Source organism: Anser brachyrhynchus, assembly GCF_964034855.1.
Source record: "Anser brachyrhynchus genome assembly, chromosome: 1".
In the NCBI taxonomy this organism is placed as follows: Eukaryota; Metazoa; Chordata; class Aves; order Anseriformes; family Anatidae; genus Anser; species Anser brachyrhynchus.
In genome coordinates, this window is record NC_137694.1 from 88,222,930 (window position 1) to 88,243,468 (window position 20,539).

At 48.4% G+C, this 20,539-nt stretch overlaps 2 protein-coding genes across 5 annotated transcripts in view; both read right to left on the minus strand.

Annotated features, from left to right (window-relative positions):
• The window catches only part of LOC308187925 (immunoglobulin superfamily member 2-like), an 84,977-nt gene extending 75,949 nt beyond the window's left edge, over positions 1–9,028 (minus strand). For both annotated transcript variants that reach the window (XM_080576359.1, XM_080576358.1), the window contains exons 1-2: positions 1,553–9,028; positions 401–778 (exon numbers count right to left, since the gene is read on the minus strand). In XM_080576359.1, the coding sequence (XP_080432485.1) occupies positions 401–778; positions 1,553–1,610 (436 nt within the window). In that variant the 5' untranslated portion in view covers positions 1,611–9,028. The remainder of the gene's footprint in view (positions 1–400; positions 779–1,552) is intronic.
• A 136-nt stretch (positions 9,029–9,164) lies between these two features.
• PTGFRN (prostaglandin F2 receptor inhibitor) overlaps positions 9,165–20,539 on the minus strand; it is an 85,285-nt gene continuing 73,910 nt past the window's right edge. For all 3 annotated transcript variants that reach the window (XM_080576113.1, XM_080576111.1, XM_080576112.1), the window contains 2 exons: positions 14,003–14,308; positions 9,165–12,764 (listed from right to left, as the gene is read on the minus strand). In XM_080576113.1, the coding sequence (XP_080432239.1) occupies positions 12,598–12,764; positions 14,003–14,308 (473 nt within the window). In that variant the 3' untranslated portion in view covers positions 9,165–12,597. The remainder of the gene's footprint in view (positions 12,765–14,002; positions 14,309–20,539) is intronic.

Sequence of the window (20,539 nt, forward strand, 5' to 3'; positions counted from 1 at the left end):
TACAAAAACCACAGCCAAGCCCCGAGGAGTCTGACAGCTACGGGACCTTCTCCTGTCCCTTGCCCTGGCTGGGGGGCAATGGCCAGAGCAACCTGCTGAGGGACCCTCTGGGCATCCCAGCCTTGGCCGCTCAGGGTTAGGATAGCATTCCCACAGCAGGAATGTGCCATAGACCTGAAGATGAGCACATCTCCCCGTCTGCAGTGGGAAACCTGCCTGCATCCCTACAGGCTGTAGACCCACATGTGCCCAGGTGTCACTGCACACAGAACAGCACATCCTCCCCGGGAGCTCTACCATCACCTTGACAGTATCAGTAGGAAAATGGAAGTGGAAAAACCCAAATCACCACCACCCAGCAGCTGGCCCCCATGGAGTGAGGCTGCCCTTGGGGACCCACCTGAGAGGTTCATCTTGGCGCTGTAGCTCCCGAAGTACCTCTCGTCGGTGTTGGGCGTGTGGCACTCGTATTCCCCGGCATCCTGGTCCTGCAGCTCCTTGATGTGCAGCAGGACGGCGTCCCCCTGCACCCGCTCCACGTAGATCTCCCGGCTGTGCACCCGCTGGGCATAGACGGCGTAGGGGAAGGAGGGGTCGGCCGTGCTGACGATCTGCACCTCGCGCTCGGGGGCCGAGGGCAGGTAGATGGACCACTGGAAGTTCTGCTCGGCCGGGCCCTGGTAGCCGCTCACCTTGCACCACAGCGTGACGTGGGACCCCCTCACGCGGTAAAGGGGTCCCTTTTGGACGGCCACCACCCGCTGGCCAGCACCCACACCTGTTGGCAGAGAGTCATCATGCAGAAGTTTGCATGGATGCTACTGGAGGCATCCAAAAGGACAATGGATGTGGGCGTGCAGGGGAGTGTAGTGTAATACTGAAGTGAGTTATAGCATGGTCTTATTCTGCGAATCACAAAGCCCCATGGATTCTGGTGCCCCTTGCAATTGTAAGAACAAGCCCTTTATCAACAGACCTGTGAACTTGCTTTCAGGGGAATCAAAAGCCACCTGCACACCCTCCCATCCCACACAGTTCCCAGGGGAGATGCTCACTCTGCACTGATCCTGAGCAAAACGCCGGTGGCATGTGAGCACCAAGACAGAAAACAGCAAGGAGACCAGATCAAGGAAGAGAGCTGGTGGTGACACGGCCTAAGAATGCTTCAGAAACTCCATCCCAAGAGAGGGGGCAAAGTAACCCCTCCCCCCCCCACACACACACCCTTAACAGCCACACAACATGGGCTTGCACATCTCCTCACTGAAATCTTGCTAGCATCTGTCATGAACCCACAGCACCGATAGGAGCTTGCTCCACTGTACCCTTCTCACGGCCACAAAGCCAGAGCATCACTGGGGCCGTCCTCACCCTACAGCCTGAGCAAGTCACTTTGCTGAGCCACCCACCCGGAGCATCCTGTTCCCCCATTTAGGGAGGCAAAGCAGCCCGGGGGAGGCAGCCCGCACATCTAGCTTGTGCGGGGTTCCTGCCAGCCTTACTTCCCACTCGCCTGCTGCTGAAAGCCCCTGCCGCAGTGCAGGGCACTCACCCAGGAGGAGAAAGAGGACGAGGAAGAGAGCAGCCACCCTGCGCCACACCAGCCCCATGGGAACGAGCTCTGCTGGGGTCCTCTGCTGCAGAGGCGGTGGAGAGCCCTCATGGGTGATGGTGACAGCCACCCCACAATTTTGAAAGCAGCTGGGAGGAAGCTGCCAGCCTCCGGCGGCGGTTTCCTCTGCTTAGAAAAAAGGCGGGGAGAAGTCAGGGAGCAGAGCGTGACATGACATCAATGTGGTGCACCTCTCCAAGGTGACAGCTGGCCCCACTGCGGCTGGGTCAGGGCACTGCCCAGGCCACCAGCTGTGACTTATCTATCCTGCAGCAGCTCACACGCAGCGTGCACCGTGGCAAGATGCTTGCCCCCTCCCTTGGCTAATTGTCTGCCTCCCACTCGGTTGCAGCAAGCAGCTTGCTCCCTCCAGCAGCAGTGATGGAGCTGCCCACCAGGAAGGATGGGGCAGGCTTCTAGGGCTGGAGCTTCCCCCAGGCTGGGTTGGCAAGGTGGGGTGCCCTGAACGGCACATCCCACCCACATCACCCCACCAGCCCATCACCTGTGCGGGCAGCAGGACCTCCATCATCGCAGCTGTGTCCCAGGATGGCCCCCAGGGGACATGGGGACCCCCAGGCCAGCAGCACTGTGGTGAGAGCAGCCATGCCAGGAGGATGCTGGCCTCGGCACCGGAGGCAGGTGCTGTGGTTGCATCCCACCACGCGTGCATCGCTGACATCCCACCGCCGGCACCGCACCGCCAGGCGCGCACTGCGGCTGCTGCCAGCTGAGGACAGGGTGGGGGGGCTGGCAGGGACACGTCCCAGGCAGGGTGAGCGTGGCCTCTTAACAAGCAGACAAACGTGAAGGACTTGCGATGGAGGCAGTCTCTGAAAGGATTGGTTTGGTTTTTGCAGGGAGGAGGGCGGCGTGAAGCGTTTACTCCTGAGCTGCGCTGCTCCCACCAGCCTGCTGGGGCATCGGCTGAACGGCTAAATTGGCTCAGGGATTCGCAAGCAAAAACTGGCCATAAAACAAGCCCTTTTGCTCGATCCCACTGGACTCCCGGAGGGAACAAGATTCATGTAATGAACCAAAACAAACACAAGGTCCCTCCTTGCCCCATTTAATAAATGGATTCACATGACAGCCCGCAGGGCCAGAAGACAGATGCACAGGCTCCTCGTTGCAAGGCTGGTGCCTTTATCAGCTCTGACTGCTCAGCCTGCGCATGCAGCTCCGTCAGCACTGAGCAGCTCCCCAGAAAGCCACATCCAGCCCAGGGAGACAGAGGTTCTGGATCAGGATCTCACCTGTCCCCTGCCACCACCACCACTGCAATGGCAGGGAGCGGAGGAGCAGCAGCTCTTTAGGGTGCAACGAAGGGCTGAAATCATTGCTGCCTTCCACCTCAGGGGCTGGGATGAGGTTTGCTCTCCAAGAGCAACTCAGAGGTGCCCCAGGGATGATCCTGATGGAGGGATCCCTTCGGTGGAGGGAAACGCACCTCTGCCACAGTGGCAGAGAAAAGGGAAAGGGCTGGAGTTCAACCTCGGTGAGCTGCCTGCCGTCAGCGTGCAGATAAACACACACACGGGAACAGTTTGACGCCGAGCCTGCAAAACTCTAATGACGCATGAACCGCTGCCTGCATTCACAGTGGAGAAACCGGGGAGAATAGGATTGCCTTGCCCAGCCCCATCACCGGCAACGATGATGCTCTGTGGAGGAAAACGACAGCTCCCTCTGCCCGGGACCACACAGTCTAAAACTTCCTCGCTCCCTCCTGCACAACCAAGCACCTGGTAGGGCCATTAACCGTGGTAAAGGAGGAGCAGCAGAGAATCCTTTACAGGGATGCACTGACAGCAGAAACCTCATCAGTGAGGCATGGGAAGAGAGATCCTATAAGCCTATTTTCTCAGAGAGGACACAGGAGGGAAACTGGTGGGGAAATGCCACTTACTGGGGAGTATGGAGGGTCCTCACCTCGAGTGGCAGGGCCACCTCTCAGCGCATCCAGGCAGGGCACTGCCACCTCCTGCTTCAGCTGGAGGCCAGCTTGCCCACAGCACTGGCTTTGGCTTTAACAGAGTGATGACAGTCTTTCATTACACATCCCCATGTGCATTTTTGCTCCCCCTGCTCTCCAGCCCCCTTTGCTGGCATCCTTTTGGGATGCTGCTCCACCACTTTGGGCTAAAGCCTTCCGGAAAAACACCAAAAATGCAGCGTGGAAAGTTACACAGAGCCCAGCACAGCCAGGATGAAGTCAGATTAGACCCAAAAGGGCCATCAGCAGTGTCCTTGGGGACTGTGAAGCCTCACAGACGGCCCACTGCTGACCAGACACCCCTGTCGTGGGCCTGGGGGCATGGCAGGATGGCTCCTGCAACAGGACAGAGATACTATGGGGAAGCCACTGATGGTGAAGGAGGTGACACCTCTCACCTTTGCTTTGCAGCTCTCAGGGGACATGCCCTCCTTCCCCGGCCCAGAAATGCCATTGCCACATCCCCAGGGTGACCAAGGAGGGACAGCCTTGAAAGCGAGGGGCCGGAGCCAGGCAGAGCTGGGGGACACAGGGCACAGCGTGGCATTAGCTGGGATAATCCGGCAGTCCTGGGGGACGTGCTACAAGCCTTCAGATAATCAGGGGAGCTGGCACAACAGACTTTGAAGTCTGCCATCAGGTTTTCTCAGCCCGACCCAGACATCAAAGGCAGCTGGTTGCGTCCCCCAGTTACGGAGCAGGAGCCAGCTGGCTTCCCCACGGCCGCCGGCTCATCCGCCATCCCTCCCGTGGGCAGAGCCCTCCTGACGGAGCACAAACACCCAAATCCACTGGTTCTTGCTGGAGCCAGGCTCGCTTTGCTGGGAGCCACGCAGACTTTCACCGACAGCTTGCAGAGACAAGCGTGACGGTAGCGGACAAAGACCTCTTCACCCTGACACACTGCCAAACCACACCACCAGCCCCCAGACAGCCATGAAAGCAAGGGAAGTCTAGCAACAGTGCAGAAAGGCAGGGCCACTTCTGATGGCAGTGGGAAGGACTGCTGCTGCCACTCACATCTCGCACCCCAGCTGGATGTGGCTCCAATGTATGGCAAAGGCAGGGTTTTCTTGAGAAAAACCCACAGCAGTTTCAGCACTGAAAGGCTGCTCTGATGGTTTTGCACCCAAAAAGAGACATTTTCTTTGGTACAGGAACTGAAACAAACCTTTTTTTTTTTTTTGCGGGAGGGATGAATGACACGACACAACAACCTATTGAAATCTAAGAGCAGAACGGGCTGAAAAGCAGACAATCATCAGTACTCTGCAGCTGCAGCTTTCTAGGGCTCTGGCTTTTCTCAGCAAGGGTTGGCCTAGGAGGAGAGCACCCAAAACTCTTTTTTTGGTGAACTAAGGGTTGCTCTCATTCATGCCATTTCTCCTGTAAAAAAGTTAGGCAAGAACAAAATTGGCCAGGGCACTAGAGAGATACCAAAAACCTTCAGAAATGCAGTTCCAGCCACTGACACGCTCATCTGAAGGAAAACCCCCAAGGCACAGCAAGGTGGTCACCAGGGCCTCAGCACCAGCTGGTTTGCTCTTTAAGTCCACACCATCTGCTAAGCCAGAGCCAATCTTCCCTCTAAGCAACACTCGTCAAAAATACCTGACAGGTAGGTATTTTTGAGGTGACAAGGGGCTGATGCAGCACTTCTCCCAGCCCCTGCTGCCTCCCATAGCCAGCCTTTCCCCCTTGGCACCAAAGCACTTCAGCTTTCTGCCTCCACGGCAGCACCTCTGTGGCTCCCCAGGTGCCCTGGCATTTGGGCAACCTTTATCAGGTGGCACATTGCTTTAAGGGGACGACGTGCTGCTGGGGACCAGGCAGCTGAGAGATGCTGCAGCGAGGATGTTAATTCAGCTTTCCCACAGCAGCTCCCTGCAGCACCAAGGGAAGGAGCTTTGGCATGGAGGAACCACTCGGTAGCTGCCCTTTCCTGCACGGAGAGGCTGTGCTCCTCTGGCCGTGTGATTTGGCTCTGCGATTTTTCCCTCTACAAACCCCAGCATCCCCCTCCTGCAGCATGTGCAGGACACAGTCCTGTCATCACACAATTGACAGGAGCAGCCCCCTGTCTGGCTCAGCTCTGGCACAGCACTACTCCAAACCTCTCCACCATGGCACTCGAAGCAGCATCAGCATTTTCTAAGCAAGCAGCAGCATGAAAGACTGAAGCAGAGCAGCAGAGGATTGTGCCTCGTTCTTTTTGTTCACAGTGGACACAGGGAGGGCAGAGGACGGGGAAGAGAAGAGGGGGTTAAGAGGGGAACAGGGAGAGCAGTTGCAGTAGGCTGTTGTTAAGTGGGAACTTCTCCTGGGGAATACAGAGCAGTATAACGTGTGGGGAGAGAAGCTAGGTTTTAATATTAAGCTGCTTATTTAGGTCTCTAAGTTATGGAGATGCTGTGCTTCAAAACTAATTAGATTGACAGAGCTTGGATTTGATTACAGGATTTGCAGAAGCAAGAGGGTTTAAAAAAAATTAAATGGCTGCCCTGGAAATGTTAGCAAGGGAATTAAACAGCCATTGCTGCAGCCAATTGTTAAATACATATAAGCTGGGAAAAATGATAAATTCCAGCTGCCAAAACTTGCTGCAGCAGTGGCTGCAGCAGGGAGCTGCTCTCCTAGCAGGCCTGACTGGAAGATGCACAAAAGGTGCGTTTCCCCAGTCTTAGAGGGGGGCACAGGAGCTCCACAGCCCCTAAGGAAGCACATGCCTCCCACCGATGGCAGCCTGCAAATCTTAGAGCAGATGGATTTTCCCCTGCCCTGACCCTGTGGCACTGAGCGTGGTAGCTGGGAGCTGGAGGCAGGCAGATCTGGCTTGAATGGAGAGAGGCTGCAGGTCCCACAGAGCAGCACAAGAGCTACTTGGGGAAATCCCACCACCTGAAAAGACAGAAAGTCCCATCCCCGCACCCATGACAATACGGCTCTGTCTGCACTGGCAGAGAGATCACCCTGGCACTAAGGACAACATGGAAGTGACACACTGCTACACTCCTGAAGTAAGGAAGCAAGGCAGCAGTGGCAGAACATGTACAGCTCACCTAGCATCAAAGTCTTTGCTATATTGGTAGCACTCATCTAACAGAAACGATTCCCTCTCCCACTCCTCTAAGATCATGGGAAAAGCAGCAAGTTCACAAGGTCCAATAGCAGAGTTGTGTGCTCTTTTTGAAGGCACACAACTGCTGACTTCTCTTCCTCCTGAAGCACCTAAAGCAACCTCCATCCATGAATATGAAGCTTCTCTTCAAGCACATAGACAGGTGTCCAAAGGAATTCATTTTGGGGCCTGATGGGTTGTCAGATTTAAAATGTAGCGTTAGCATGCTAGCAGTCTGGATGTTTTAGCTACCAGACAGAAGGTCCCAGCAAAGTAATAGATGCTCTACTCCTATATGTCACCTTCTCACCTTCCTTGGCCTCATTTTGTGTAAAGCATTCTGGACAACAACATGCTGTCCACCCCATCTTGCTCTCATTACTGCACAAACATCTCAAGAGAACAGAATGTGGTGTAGGCAATATTGATGCTGTTGCTGCTGGTGTCTTCCTTTCACACTAAAGGAGGATGTCACAGAAAGACTGGATTATATTTATGCTTAGCCAAACATTTTTTCCTTCACGCAGAAGGGAGGAGCTACATCGAGCTCCAAGGAAAACCTCCAAGGCATACAGCTTTGGTTAAATAGAGGCATTAAGAAGGGTTATAAGTGTATGTACTAGATGTCACCTCTTTGTGCTTGGATTGCAAGTCTCACCCTGAAAGCAACTCCTCCTTCAATGCTGCCGTTGCTGCCCAGGGCTTAATAAGGTATGCTCCCAGTACTGCAACACAGCAGCTATCACCTCACTTTAGCCTGACACCATCCACCTAAGAGACCCTGCAATGCCTCCTCAGTTACTCCCAGAGACTTGGAGAACGTCTCTCAACGCGGGCTCAGTCAGGTGGGAAGTGGTGACACTCAGAGGACATGCTGCTGCTGCCGTCCACAGAAGGTAAGGGAAGGTTTAAGGACAGCAATGCCATGCCATGAGTCCTGAGAGCCATCTTGTTAACTCTGCATACAACCAGGTCAAGGAAGGAGATGAATAGTGACTAACAAAAGACATTCCTGGATGAATGCGGGAGCTGAAGAGAGAAAGAAAAGAAAAAGATAATGGCACCAGGCAAGGACACCTCAGCACGCACCTGAAAGGCTACAGGCAAAGCCTCCAACTTCAAAAGGACCTTAAACATTTTACTTCTAAAGAAAACGTAAACTTCCAGGCTGAGAACTCAGAGCTCAGCTTCTGAAGGGGCTCTCCCTGAAACATCAGAGACAGACATCTCTGAGCTATGGTGGCTGGGGGGAGCAGCGAGAAGGACAAACACCGTAAGTAGAAAGACACATACATTATCCTTTTCATTGCTGAAAGACTCACCTTATGGCAATGGTTTTGCTCCAAGTAAATACTTCAAGAAGACTGGTCACTCACTGTTAGTGCAGTTACTAGAAGAGATGGCTTCAGAGAGATACTTTGCAGATAACACGCCGGGAACCTTGGTATGAGACTCCAGGAATTCCGTGGCAGGAAAGCAGCATGGCTGAAGACCAGAAGCCTGAGCAGGGATATAAAACACAATTAGAGTGGACTGGATCTTTCCCACAATCCAGTGACTATTCTTATGCAAAGACGGATGTTATAAACTCAGTGAGAAAAAAAAAAAAAGACTAAAATCCATCCTAAAACTGTTTTCACAAAAAGTCTCTGTGAGAATCAATGTTATAAAAAGCTTAAGACATCATCCATGTCTTGGTTGAATTAATGACTACGGCTATTTGCTGTGGTTTCCTCCCTCCTTTCCCGTCCTATCACTAGAGGGAGCTGCTACTGCCTCATTTCTCTTACCTGCCTGGCCAATACTTGTACACACTTACCACACCTAATCCTCACATCTAAGATAAGCTGTCCTTTCCTTTACAGCTCATGGTAAGAAACGTGTACTTGCAGGTTGCCATTCTTCTAAAACGCATGTCTCAAGTAGGTCAGATGAACTTCATTCTTGAGATGCCTATTTTGTCAAGTCCAAGGGGGCTAGCCAAGGTGTTAAAGATGAATCCCACCACACTAACCTGTGGAAAAAGACTTTGCTTCATACTAGATACAACGTTCAGCGCAGGGTTGCTTGCCTGGAACTCACAGATGAACAGCGTTTGTATTATCATCGCAAGCAGCCGCTTGGAAGAAATCAGGCCAAAACCATCTTATTTAGAAAATCTGTCCTTCTGCTTTGGCAACGAAAATATTGACTTACAGCAGGGTAGAAACAGGGTCGATTCAGAAAACAATTAAGTTCCCCAATTCGTCACACAAACGTAGGCAAATATTTTAAACTTACTGTAAAAGGACTGATGCTTATTTTTCAGGGCAAGCAGCGCTGGGAACAGGACTGGAAGGTTTACATTTGACAACCTGGCAGTAACAATAACGTCTGCATATGAGCAAGGTACAAGGAGGGAACTCCCATAGCACAAACATCCAGACCCACAGCACAAACTTAATCAAAAAGGCTCTTTATTTTAAACATAAAAAGAAACATTTTACACAGTATTGTTAGAACTATTGGGTACCTGCATTCCAGAACTGTGCCAAACACTTCATTTTGTAACTTTGAAATTAAAACAAAAGAAAGAAAACATCTTGCCCTTCTGCTATACGGATGTTCAAGCTTGTCCTGGATCAAATTCCAAGTGCCTGGAGGAATTTACCAGCTTACCCAGGAGATGTGGCAATGCGAACAGAGGAAGATCAACATGAGCCCTTAGGATACTTAGACAATACCACAGGTTGCAGCAGAGAGGATACGGATCCTTGCACAGCATCTCAGGCAGCTCACTCTCCTGATATTCTGCAGGTTTAATACATGACCAGGTGCACACACACCTCCATTCACACAAACCCTGGTCACACAAGAAATAATAATAAAAAAACATGAAAGTGACCAAGAGTCTTTTTTTTTTTTTTCCCCACCATTGGAGACAAGATTTCCACTCTATTTTTAAAAAAGGGGATAATACAAAATTGGCACAAATAGAAGGAAATCTGTAGGGTAAGCCTAGCCCCTCAGCTTCTAGCCTTCCAACTACAGCAAATACAGGGTCTAAGGGGATGCAGCATTGCCTTCCAAGGCGCTGGCAGCGGTGTGAGCTAGCAGCGAACTTGCTTCACTTGGAATGACAAAGATGGTTTGTTACTGACCTTGAAGGAAGGCCAGCATTAGCTAAGGACACAGGGACCTTTCCCTAGAGGAGCAGGGAGCCCTGACCAAAATAACCCTGAGTTTTTTTCCGGCAGGGATAAAGTGTGCTATGTTGCGTGCTTGGGAAGAGATGGTGGGTCCCTGCTCATTCATTCCCTAATTATTGCCTCATGACCCTCTTTCCCTAAAACTTAACCAAGGGCACATAAATATGGAGTCAGTCTGCTCAGATAGCAAGCAACTGATGCTGTGCTTTGAACTTCACCACCACTACCAATCGCCTCACCCAAGACACCCCAATTCCACAGGTCTTTTCTGTGAAGAAAGCAGGTATTAAAGCAGGAAAGAAGCTGCGTAGATCAGTGTGGGAAGGACGGCCAGCACCCCAGACATCAGAATGGTGCTCCTTAACATCCAAGGAAAAGCAAGATTTCACTACAGCAGCCAAACAGGAGAGGAAGAAAAATTCTTGCTGTCAAAATGATATTTGAGTGAATTCTCTCCTCGATGCCCTTTCTTTGTAAAGCATCGCTAAAGATTTCTGGGCTTTCACAGTGGAAACTAGAGATTGCTTCTGCCCTGTTCCTCAGCAGAGGCAGCTACATCTGTCTGCGACATAAACCTTTTCAGAGCTCTTCAAGAGAGGAGGAAAAACATACACACACACACACACACCAGGACAGAAAGAGAAGCTGCTAAGAATGTTTAGGCCAAAGTCTTCCAGAGGTTTATAGGCTTTCGGTCTCTCAGCTCTAAAACCCTACACAAAGTGCCAGAGTCCAATAGTGAGTTGCAAGCTCCATCTCTGCAAATCAAGTCCATTTTGAAGATGCCTCATATTCAGCTTCCAAAAATTATTAGACATTGTGTGTGTACATATGTACAGTCAAGGTTAACCCACCAGCAGTGTGACTGTGCATATTTGCATGCTGGGGGCAGAACATAGCCTTCCAGAGAAAATTTTCATGCCGACCTCAGAAAAAAGGTCACAACACAAGCCAAGAAAACAAAACAAAACAAAAAAACCTTACTGAAAAAAAATGGAATAGCTGTAGTGGTGAGTGAAAGGGTCCACAAGCTAATGTGAAATGAGGTCATCATAGCACAGACCTGCAGCTCCCCTGGAACAAGCTATTAGTGAAGGAGACTGTCTAGAACATAACTAATGTCTAAGATTGGCAACAGCACACCACAAACACTACCTTCTGCAGATGCCATCCTCCAGAGTCTTTTCTTTTATCCTACAAAATCTGTAAAGGATTGAGCCCTGACCTCATCTCTGCATTTTCAACCCTTCCTGGTGCAAGCTAGACCCTGGCTGTGGTACAGTCCTACTCTTTTGTTTGTACACAGTACTATACTCTGACTTTTATTGCTTAAAATACCAGCTGTGCTGGAAAGACAGAACTGCCTAGAAAAGCAGCTGCTCCCTTGGCAGGAGCCAGGTCAGTGTATGTGGAAGACCAAAGTAGGACTTCTTATAATATAGCACCTAGGAATATGCCTCAAACCCATGGGGAAAACCTCACTGCAGGCCCATGTACGAGACCAGGATCGCAGGTTATTTTTTGCTGCCCTCTTTAGCTTGCTCATATTCCTACCCTAAGCTACTGCAGTCAGACTCTGCTCACAGGTTCAAGGGTTACCACTGAGTGACTGGCAGAAGCAGCATTGGTATCTGGTCTGTGCATTTGGGGACAGTTTACCAGTCTCCTCTAAACATGATCAGTTGGCCAATTGCACACGAAGATCCATCTCACATTTTTCTCATGAGTCACGCCATTGCGAGTTGGGCAAGGCCTCTTGCCTCTGCCAAAGCCAGCAGAAAGCTGGGTCTTGTCTCTAGACACCATGTTGCCCCCCCGCCACAAGCAGAGCAGGGTCTGAGGCACAACGTGAGCAGCTGTAGAGAGGAGAAAAGAAAGTGGAAGGGTTGGGGAGCTGGTGGCCATACGCAGACATCCAACAAATGCTTGTCTGAAGAGTGACTCTTCAGGGCTGCCAAGTTAGCCCCTGTTCACCACAGTCAAGAGCTTTGAGCACGGAAAACTAGAAAAAAATAATAAGAAAAAAGTCTCAAAGACCTCCAGGCAAGTTATGCTTTCAGGTTAATTGTAAACCCTTTGAAAGCCAGGGAAGAGAAGGCATGCTGACAGCCAAAAATCAATTCCCTGCTGGAATAGCCTCATGAGGCACCAGTGGAATACCCTTCTCCAGGCTTCAAGCCAACGTGGAGAAGTCTGTGAGATACCAAGGTGACAGAGGAAGCAGACAGGATGTTGCAATGAGGGTAGAGGGGAAAAGTAGATTGGTTAACACAATGAAAATCTGACGATTCTACCAGTCCCTTCCCACACATTGCCCTCCCTGTCATGTTTTCATAGAGGAAGACCTTTTCAAAAACCAAGAGGGGCTAAACCAAAATATTTATAAAATAACACTTTAGTGAATTTTGTCACAGGGCCCTGCTGAAAGCAGGCTCAACAGTTTGTACATTAGAAGGACACAATCCCTATGCAGAAAGTGCTGCTGGAAAAAGGAGAACTTTGAGTCACTAAACATGGCCTGAAAGCTCTCGGGACATGATGTGTAACAAGGAGAAGCTTGAGGTCCAGGCTGAAATCAGAGAGGAAGTGTGCTGTCTTGTCTGGGCCTGTGAGCGAGTGTCTCAGCACAGTCCAAGAGCCCTGTGAGTCTCTCCCGAAACGCAAGCGTGCCTGGCTCCAGCACTCAGTCCATCTCCATTGACATCAGCCGGCGACGCTCTCGCCTTGTTTCCTGCACTTCCTTCTTGCAGCACCAACGGGAGCTGCAGTAGCCAATGAGGCAGGATAAGAGTCCGATGACAGTGGCCAGACCAATGCCAATCAACAGGGGATACTTGAAAGCATTCAGAACTGAAAAACAGGAAGGAAAACAAAGTTTAGATATCACAGAGAAATTTAAAGGTCGACATTATTTGTTCTTGCCTAAAAAAAGGGGGGAAATCCCAAATCTTTCAGTCATGGGCAGGTTAATTATTTTGGAAGGAAATTAAGCTAACTGATTTCTGTCTTTTGATGCCTGGGATACTGGTGTCTTACTGGACACCCTTACCTCTTCACCATATTTCTTCCTCCACCATTTCAAAGCCCTGGGGAGGCTGGAAGCACCAGAGAAACCTTGCAGTGAGACAGCAAAGTGACAATAGTTCTAAGAAGTACCCCATTACCTGTTTTTCCAAACAACAGCTATGCAAAAGTTCTCTATCAGAGGCAGACTGCAGCTGCAATCTCTTTATAAACCTGTTTCCAAATGGCAAGGACTTTACACTTTGCTTGATTAGAACTGCTCGTACCGTACATTCACTGCCACTCAGCAACTCTGCCTAATCAACCTCCAAAGTTGGTGCCCGAACAAGAAATTTGATTTGTAGGCACCTGATATTCAGTTAAAAGACAAGGTCAAGAAATGGAAGAAGCTTAGAAAGTACAGTTACGATAGTTATCTGCATAGTAGGGAGAACAAAAGTTTCTGATTCAAGTTCATGGAACTTCTCATTGTGACCTCTCCTGAAAATGCTCAGAAGAAAGCAACCAGTTCAAAACCTCTCCCAAATTCATTCTCCTCAGCTACGTGCTGAATGAAGCATCTAGCACACATCTAGCTTCTCACAAAGTCTAGCAACACTTGCAACTCTGATTGTAAAGCAGACAAGGCATTAAGTGCAAGGAGCAGCATGTCTTGTGGTTAGGAGAGGGAGGAAGGCATCAGAGCTCTGACGTTTTGTTCCCTGCTTTGATATTAACCATAACACGACTACTTCAGCACACCCCAGCTGCAAACCAATGCTTCCTCCAGCAGGGAGCAGGAGGATTAACACTTGGAGAGAATGCTACACCTTGATTAAAAGATGCCCTAGCTATTCAAAATGTCAGCAAGACATCAGGGAAAAGAACACTTTGCTCTTACGAGTATGACCTATTCAGGCCTACCTAGTTTATAGAATTTGGAATTACAGAAAACAGCAGCAAGAGGATAACAAAATCTAATGAGATTATCACAGGCATAATTAAAAACATACATAGAGAACATTTGCCACAGAAAAACATAACAAGGTGCTAAAAATCCCACAACACACACTGTAATCCCTTACCATCCATTTTCACAGATAGGAAGACGGGTTTGGCTTTGACGGCAGGTTCCCGCTGCCACACACCTGTGGCAGACCGTACCCATGGGGTCACCACGCAGTAATGGTTCCCAAAATCATGGTCCTCGCAGCCATGCACACGGAGACGGAATTCCAGCAGGCTGATTCTCTCCAGGCTGAGATCACTGCTCCCGTTTCTCCTGCTCTGCGTCACGATCCCTCTCCGGTCCACCGTGGCCAGCAAGACGGGCTCTCTGTCCAGCGCGAAGGAGCGCACGGCAAACCAGGAGACGTCAAAAGACATGTCATCTGCATTCGTGGACAAAGAAGAATTTGGACATGTTGGTGAGCTCCAAAGACTATTCACAGTGCCACTTCTCAGCAGAAAGGTTAATCTGCCAATAGCGAAACCAACATCAGACTGACAGTGGGGGTAGTGGAGGCAGGGAAGAATGCCCTGAACATGTCCTTTCTAGGAGCATTCAAGCAGTGAACTGCAATGAAATGCACTGACAGGAAGAATATAGCTGCACAGGGAGGGTGACTTACTATGGGGACAACATAAAGGAGGTTTCTTGCTTTCCTGCCTGTCATCCTAAAATGTGTATTTCATCTCTAAGTTTTCACAAAGCAGGCCTGGTACCATGAGAAGTTCTATAACTGTGCTGAGCCTACACTGAAAAGGGAGTAACAACGCTAGGTATTTGCTAGCAGAATGATTTGCAATCACTACCTTCACGCAGCACCTGCACAGCTACAAAATCAGAATGCTCTTTCCTAAAGGCTCCTTCTACACATTTAGTCTGCCTAAATGAATAGATTCTATGCAGAGCAGAAAAAAAATTACTTGCAAAAATACAAAGCATTTGGAAGCAAAGCCTGACCACAATGCTTTATGAACTTTTTCTGCAATTGTTAGTGTCATGGACCATCATGCACCATGCCTTGTATGAATTTTACTCTCTGAGGAGATAGCCTACAAAAACCATTTGCAGCACCTTCCACATTAACCTTGCTGACAGGTAGACAGAGCTCATCAGCACATTTAGCTCTTCCTATGTTCGTGCAAAATGCTATTGATCCCATTAGCAGATCTCAATCTTAACCCTATTAGGCCATTGTAGCTGAGTATCTGCTTTAAAAATCAGCACTCCGCTTTGCTAACGTGAGCTCAGTAATACCTGTTAAAGGGTCTGAAACCTGGCATGACCCACAGCGTAGACAGAAAAGGGTTTCAGATGCCTGCTCACTTGGTTCAACAGCAGTTCTTCCTTCCTGGCACTTAACAAGCTGATAGGCCCAAACTGGAAACAGAGGGTACTATTTCTGCCCTGAATTTTGTGCAGACATTGTGCAAGGGGATTAACCTTTGCACACCTAAGACGGTCCTATGACTTTGGGCATGTATCAAAACTCCACTTGCTGGTATTGAGATCTGTGAAAAATACAGTATTAGCAATCTGAAATTTAAAACTGATCTTTCATCTAATCCCTGAACCTCCTGCTGTACTTAAATTATTTGCAGATATAAGTGAAGACAACTTTTAAGCTGTTATCAGGCAAGCTGACATCTTAGGAAGACAGGGAACCTTGGAATAATCTTTTAAAGCAGGGTAGGGACATCCTCAGTTCTGCTACTGGAGGTACAGCATCAGCTGGCCCGCTGCTACAGTCCCCCTTACTGCAGACAAAAACCACTCATTGTTTGGGGTATAAATCCCCAGTAAGGTACACTGTTTCTACACACATCTCCAAAAACAAAACAAAAACCTGAGGAAGCAGATGGAAGCACTCAGTCACTCCCAGAGACACTGGCTGACCAAACCATTTGGGACACCAGCCAGTTTATTGCCCTGCCTGCCATGGCCAGCTGCTCCAGGTGACAACACAGAGCCTCAAGAGAGCACCTCATGTGTTTTGCAGCCCTATCGCGGGAAGAAGTTTCCTGGCCCCACATGGCGGTGAGCATTGGTCATATGGACCAGCAGCGCTCATAACAATCACAGTTTCCCATCATACCACAGATACTACCATTAGCTACTTGGCATACCACTCCAATCCCCTCCCTGGAAAGCAAAGCTAATAAAGATCACCACACACACATTTTCAGTTAACAGGACTAAACTTTGACCGCTGCCTTGTGTACTCACCCGACTAGCTGTGGGCAACAGGGCTTGAGAGAGCTCCGTTTCTATAAACTATTCTTCGTCTCTGCCGCCTGTTTATGCCAAATACAGTATTAACACCAGCCACAGGCAGTCAGGTTGGGAATGACCAATTCCTTCCGAAGATCATCAAGGCTGACATTTGCTCCGTGCTTCCAGGTACAGTGGGAGCATATGGACACCTTCCAGGCTACGTCCAACTACACTGAATACACCATTGCATTTACTAAAATAGATTTCAACAGTAAGCTTGGGTGGGGGGTAAAAAATAATCTAGCCTTCAGATTCCCAGGGGATTTACTACCGTTGAAGAAGTCCTCTGTTTTAGTCTCACTTAATTTGAGGTTCTCTTCCCTCAACGTACAAAGATGAATGCAGGCACTTGCTGTCATTTTGAAATAGCTGAATCTGTCTTCTGTAATTACAACATGGGACAACAGTATTATGCCAACATATTTTATTAGTCAGTATACACAGTGTGCAATTAGTGACTCACTGCAGACAGTCAGAGGGAGGATTTGGCTCAGAGTGCTCTTTGTCGCTATCCTCCTTGAACTAGCTTCATACAGCAAAGTCATCTGATTCGTTTCTATCTCACATTTTTCATGCTGTAAAAACACAGTAAAATTTAGCAAAACAAGGACACAGATCAAGCGCTCTCTAAAGATCAGTGACGGCCACGCCGAACAGCTCCCACATGCTAACAAATACATGATTTTACTGACAGAAAAAAGGCCACACGCTAGGCTTCCCAAAAGCATCTGTTTAACTCCACACACACTTTGTGTCCATGTTGACAAGTCAGACACTCAGTTTTTGTCCCCAGTCTACAAAAAACAAAACAGAACCACTTGACCCACAGACACACTTATGACTACAAAGGTTTCTTTCACCATAAAGGACAGGAAGGGACCATGCATTACAGAAAGCTCGGCACTGGGATGTTGTGCTACAGAAGGCCACCAAGGACCTCAGCACCCACAGCTCGTGCAACTCAGCTCCTTTCATACAGGAGCACAGAGCGCTGGATGCTTCACAAGCTCTGTAAGCAGAGGAAGAGTGGTGCCATCCTTCTTCCCTCCTCAGCTAGTGAGCATCATCAACATGTAAAGCACATCTTTATGCACATTTCGATTTAACACACAGGACTAAGCTGTCTGGGTCTCAGCTGCTTCTCTGGCCAATCACCCCACAGAACTGGGAATCCAATTTCTAGACCAGCTCCTAGGAACCATGCACTTCCACTGCTTAGAATGGAGCTCTCTCAGCTTCTTGTTACAGTGCTGAATCACAATTTTGAGACCCTTTTTGTTTACTACATTTAAATGAGGTTGAATAGGGCTTCCTAGAGAGCTGAGCAAACCACTTCAAGCCATACAAGAGGTAAACAAGCTGGTTTTGTTAAATTCTCCAGAGTGCCCACTGGGTCCGTCTGGAGCAGATTTAAAAAAAAATAAATTCTTTCAGGCAGAGTAAGTAATACTTTTAAATCCCTAAGCACATAGCCCAAGAAGGGGTGATCTGGGAAGTCTAGAGAGATCATTTGTGAAAATGTGTATTCAACAGAAACATCAGAAGCAGCTTTTGTATCTTCAGGGCACAGAAGTACTACTACTATTCCCCCCTGACACACACATACTTCCCTCATATCAATTCAAAACACCAGCTACAGATGCCAAGCCAAAGAAGCACTTCTTTAGACGGAATGGTTGCTGCCATGTACTGAGCTCAGTAATACACACTCCACTTCAGCAAGGTCTCAAAGAAGCAGAGGAAATTAAACCACGTAGCAGTCATGCCAAAACCTTTTCAACCCTTTTGAAAGTTTCCCACAGGGTGGGTGTGTGTACTCACACACAGTTGTGAATTGCCTCTACTAGAGGATGGGCCAACCCATAAGTAATGCTTCTAGAAACAAATGCGTGTAAGAAGGGGACTTACAAAGATCATTGGTCACTTAACTTTTACTCAGCTCCTCGGAAGTACTTTATTTCTCTGATTGTGGACACAAAGAGGGAGAAGAGCTGGCACCTGACACCTCACCTTACTACACAAGGTATACATGCTGATCTGCTTGCATACTTGTAACGTCGCTCTACATATACAAGAGCAGAGCCAGCTGGCATACCGAGTACATTCAGACTGTTCAGGAAGTGGATTTAACAAAAGATCTTATGAAATTCCCTGATCCCTCTTTGCTCACAAGAGGGCCCACAATACACCACTGCAGAAGGCCTGACCCCAGAAGAGCAGACCTCCCGAATGACCCACAGAACAGCAGTATAGCAACACGCATATGCAATTGCTCTGCTCTCCCTTCTCAACAAGTTCCCAAATGGAAAGGCCATGCCTGCACTGCTGTCAGCTGTTTTCTTCTAGGAGATGCTGGCAACTCTTGCTTTTCCTATCTTGTTATCTGGTGTAGGCTTTCCCCAACAACACGCCTTATTTCCCCACTGGGATGAGACAGCACTGTAATTTTCACAGTCTGTCTAATGTTTTGGCATTCATTTAAAATGTAAATTCTCCATTTTGGTTGTGAATTAAATTGTGGTACTGAGTGTAGAGACCCATCAGAGATGGGATATGGGGGGAAAAATGTTCCCGTTGAATGATTACATCTGGTTGTTACTAGATGAGCCCTTAAGGTCCTCCTCCGCATAATTTGCTGTTACCCAACTGCTCTCGTCCTCTCCATCTCTCAGGACAGAAGGACAAGAGAAATCTGCACACCCTGCAGCTGCTGCACAGATTCCAGATGTTCCCTGAAGCTCTGCTGCCCATCTCACCCAGAGGACCAGCAAGGACCGGAGAGGGGCCAGCTTCTTAGGCCCAGCTGAAATGCCCTCATGGGACTTCCCCACAGAGACACATAGAGCAGGGCTGGTCAGACCCCATATCTTGCTCTTTCAGCAACTGCAGGCTCAGAGCATGGACCAAAATGTTTCCCCAACGCTTGCCACAATGCCATGCTGCTTTACTCCTCTCTGTGGGTTCCTGTCCTGCCCCGTTACAGACAAAAATCCACAACAAAAACAATGGCAGCAAACGGAGAGGCAGGGATCTGCCATTTCAAGATGATATTACCCAGTTACGGAACGCATTACAGTGCTGACATTTAAAACTCTGTGCTGGCTGCTCATGATCTCTGGAAAGGGCAATGTTTCCAAATACAGGCATCATCTATCAATTCAACAGACATCCTTACTCTCTCAAGAATTTTCCCAGTTTAAACTTAACTGTGCTGATCAACAGCTCCTTGAAGAGGCCACCTTTTTATTTAAATCCATTTGATTACCCTTATCTTGTCAGTGCTTCTGTCTCAAGCTACCAAACACACAAAAACATCACAAACCCAACTGCAGCAGAGCACTGACAGGAGAGCCCCTCTCTCAGTAAGTGGCCTCTTTTCAAGTTTTAAGTGGGTCAGGGATGCTGAGGCCTCTTTCACAAGGCAACCCCAAGCTTATTTTAGCTGTCGAACACCAGGAGAAGCAGCAGCTGCTCCCTGCCAGCAATTATTGCTCTGCAAAGGAAGCCAGATGCTTTGGGTACTGCCTTGCAACAATACCTTTAACATCTTAGAAACACCTCAACTTTAGAAGATGCTTTCTGCTGAGCAGAAACTGCAGGACAGATGGAGGCATATGTACAGACGTACGTTGCTGCAGACTGTCCAATATCCCAGGCTATGACTCTTTTGACAACAATAAAGTTTACTCAGCATTTCCCCCCTACCAAGCATTTCAATAATACGATCTACAGACTTCTATCATTTTCTCACAGGCAGCACAGAACTGTAATCTAGGAAATTGCCTTCCTGCTACACTCAGATTTAACATCGAACAGACATTCTGCAATTTCAAAGTGATGGAGCTTCACTAAACTTGGTACTTCATCTCATCAACTATTACACTAACTAACGTTTGCCACACAGCCCCTTTTTTGTAGTGGCTTTTGCATAGATTTCTAAGTCCCACATGAATCATAGTATCTTCATATTTAAGTAGATATATTTATATATTTATATTTAAATACATCTTTACAGATTTGTTTAAAATATTTTTATATTTGCATATAAAAATGACTTTAAAAAACACACTAAACTCACTCCAAAGCCACATTTTGGGTACAATAACCAGAGCTACTCTCACAGCCTTTTGATGAAAAGCAGCTCAGGCAATGTTTGGCAAGCAGCTAAGTTTTGAGCAATTCTCTGAACTTTTCGGCCCTTCACAAAAATCTGTCTTTAAAGTGTCTGCTGTCCTTTTCATAGTGATTAGGTACCGTGCTTCTTTTTTTCTTCTACACAAAGAAAGGAAGCTCACCTTTGAAGGCATCAGGAAGTAATGCTCATTTTCAGTATTTAGGCTGC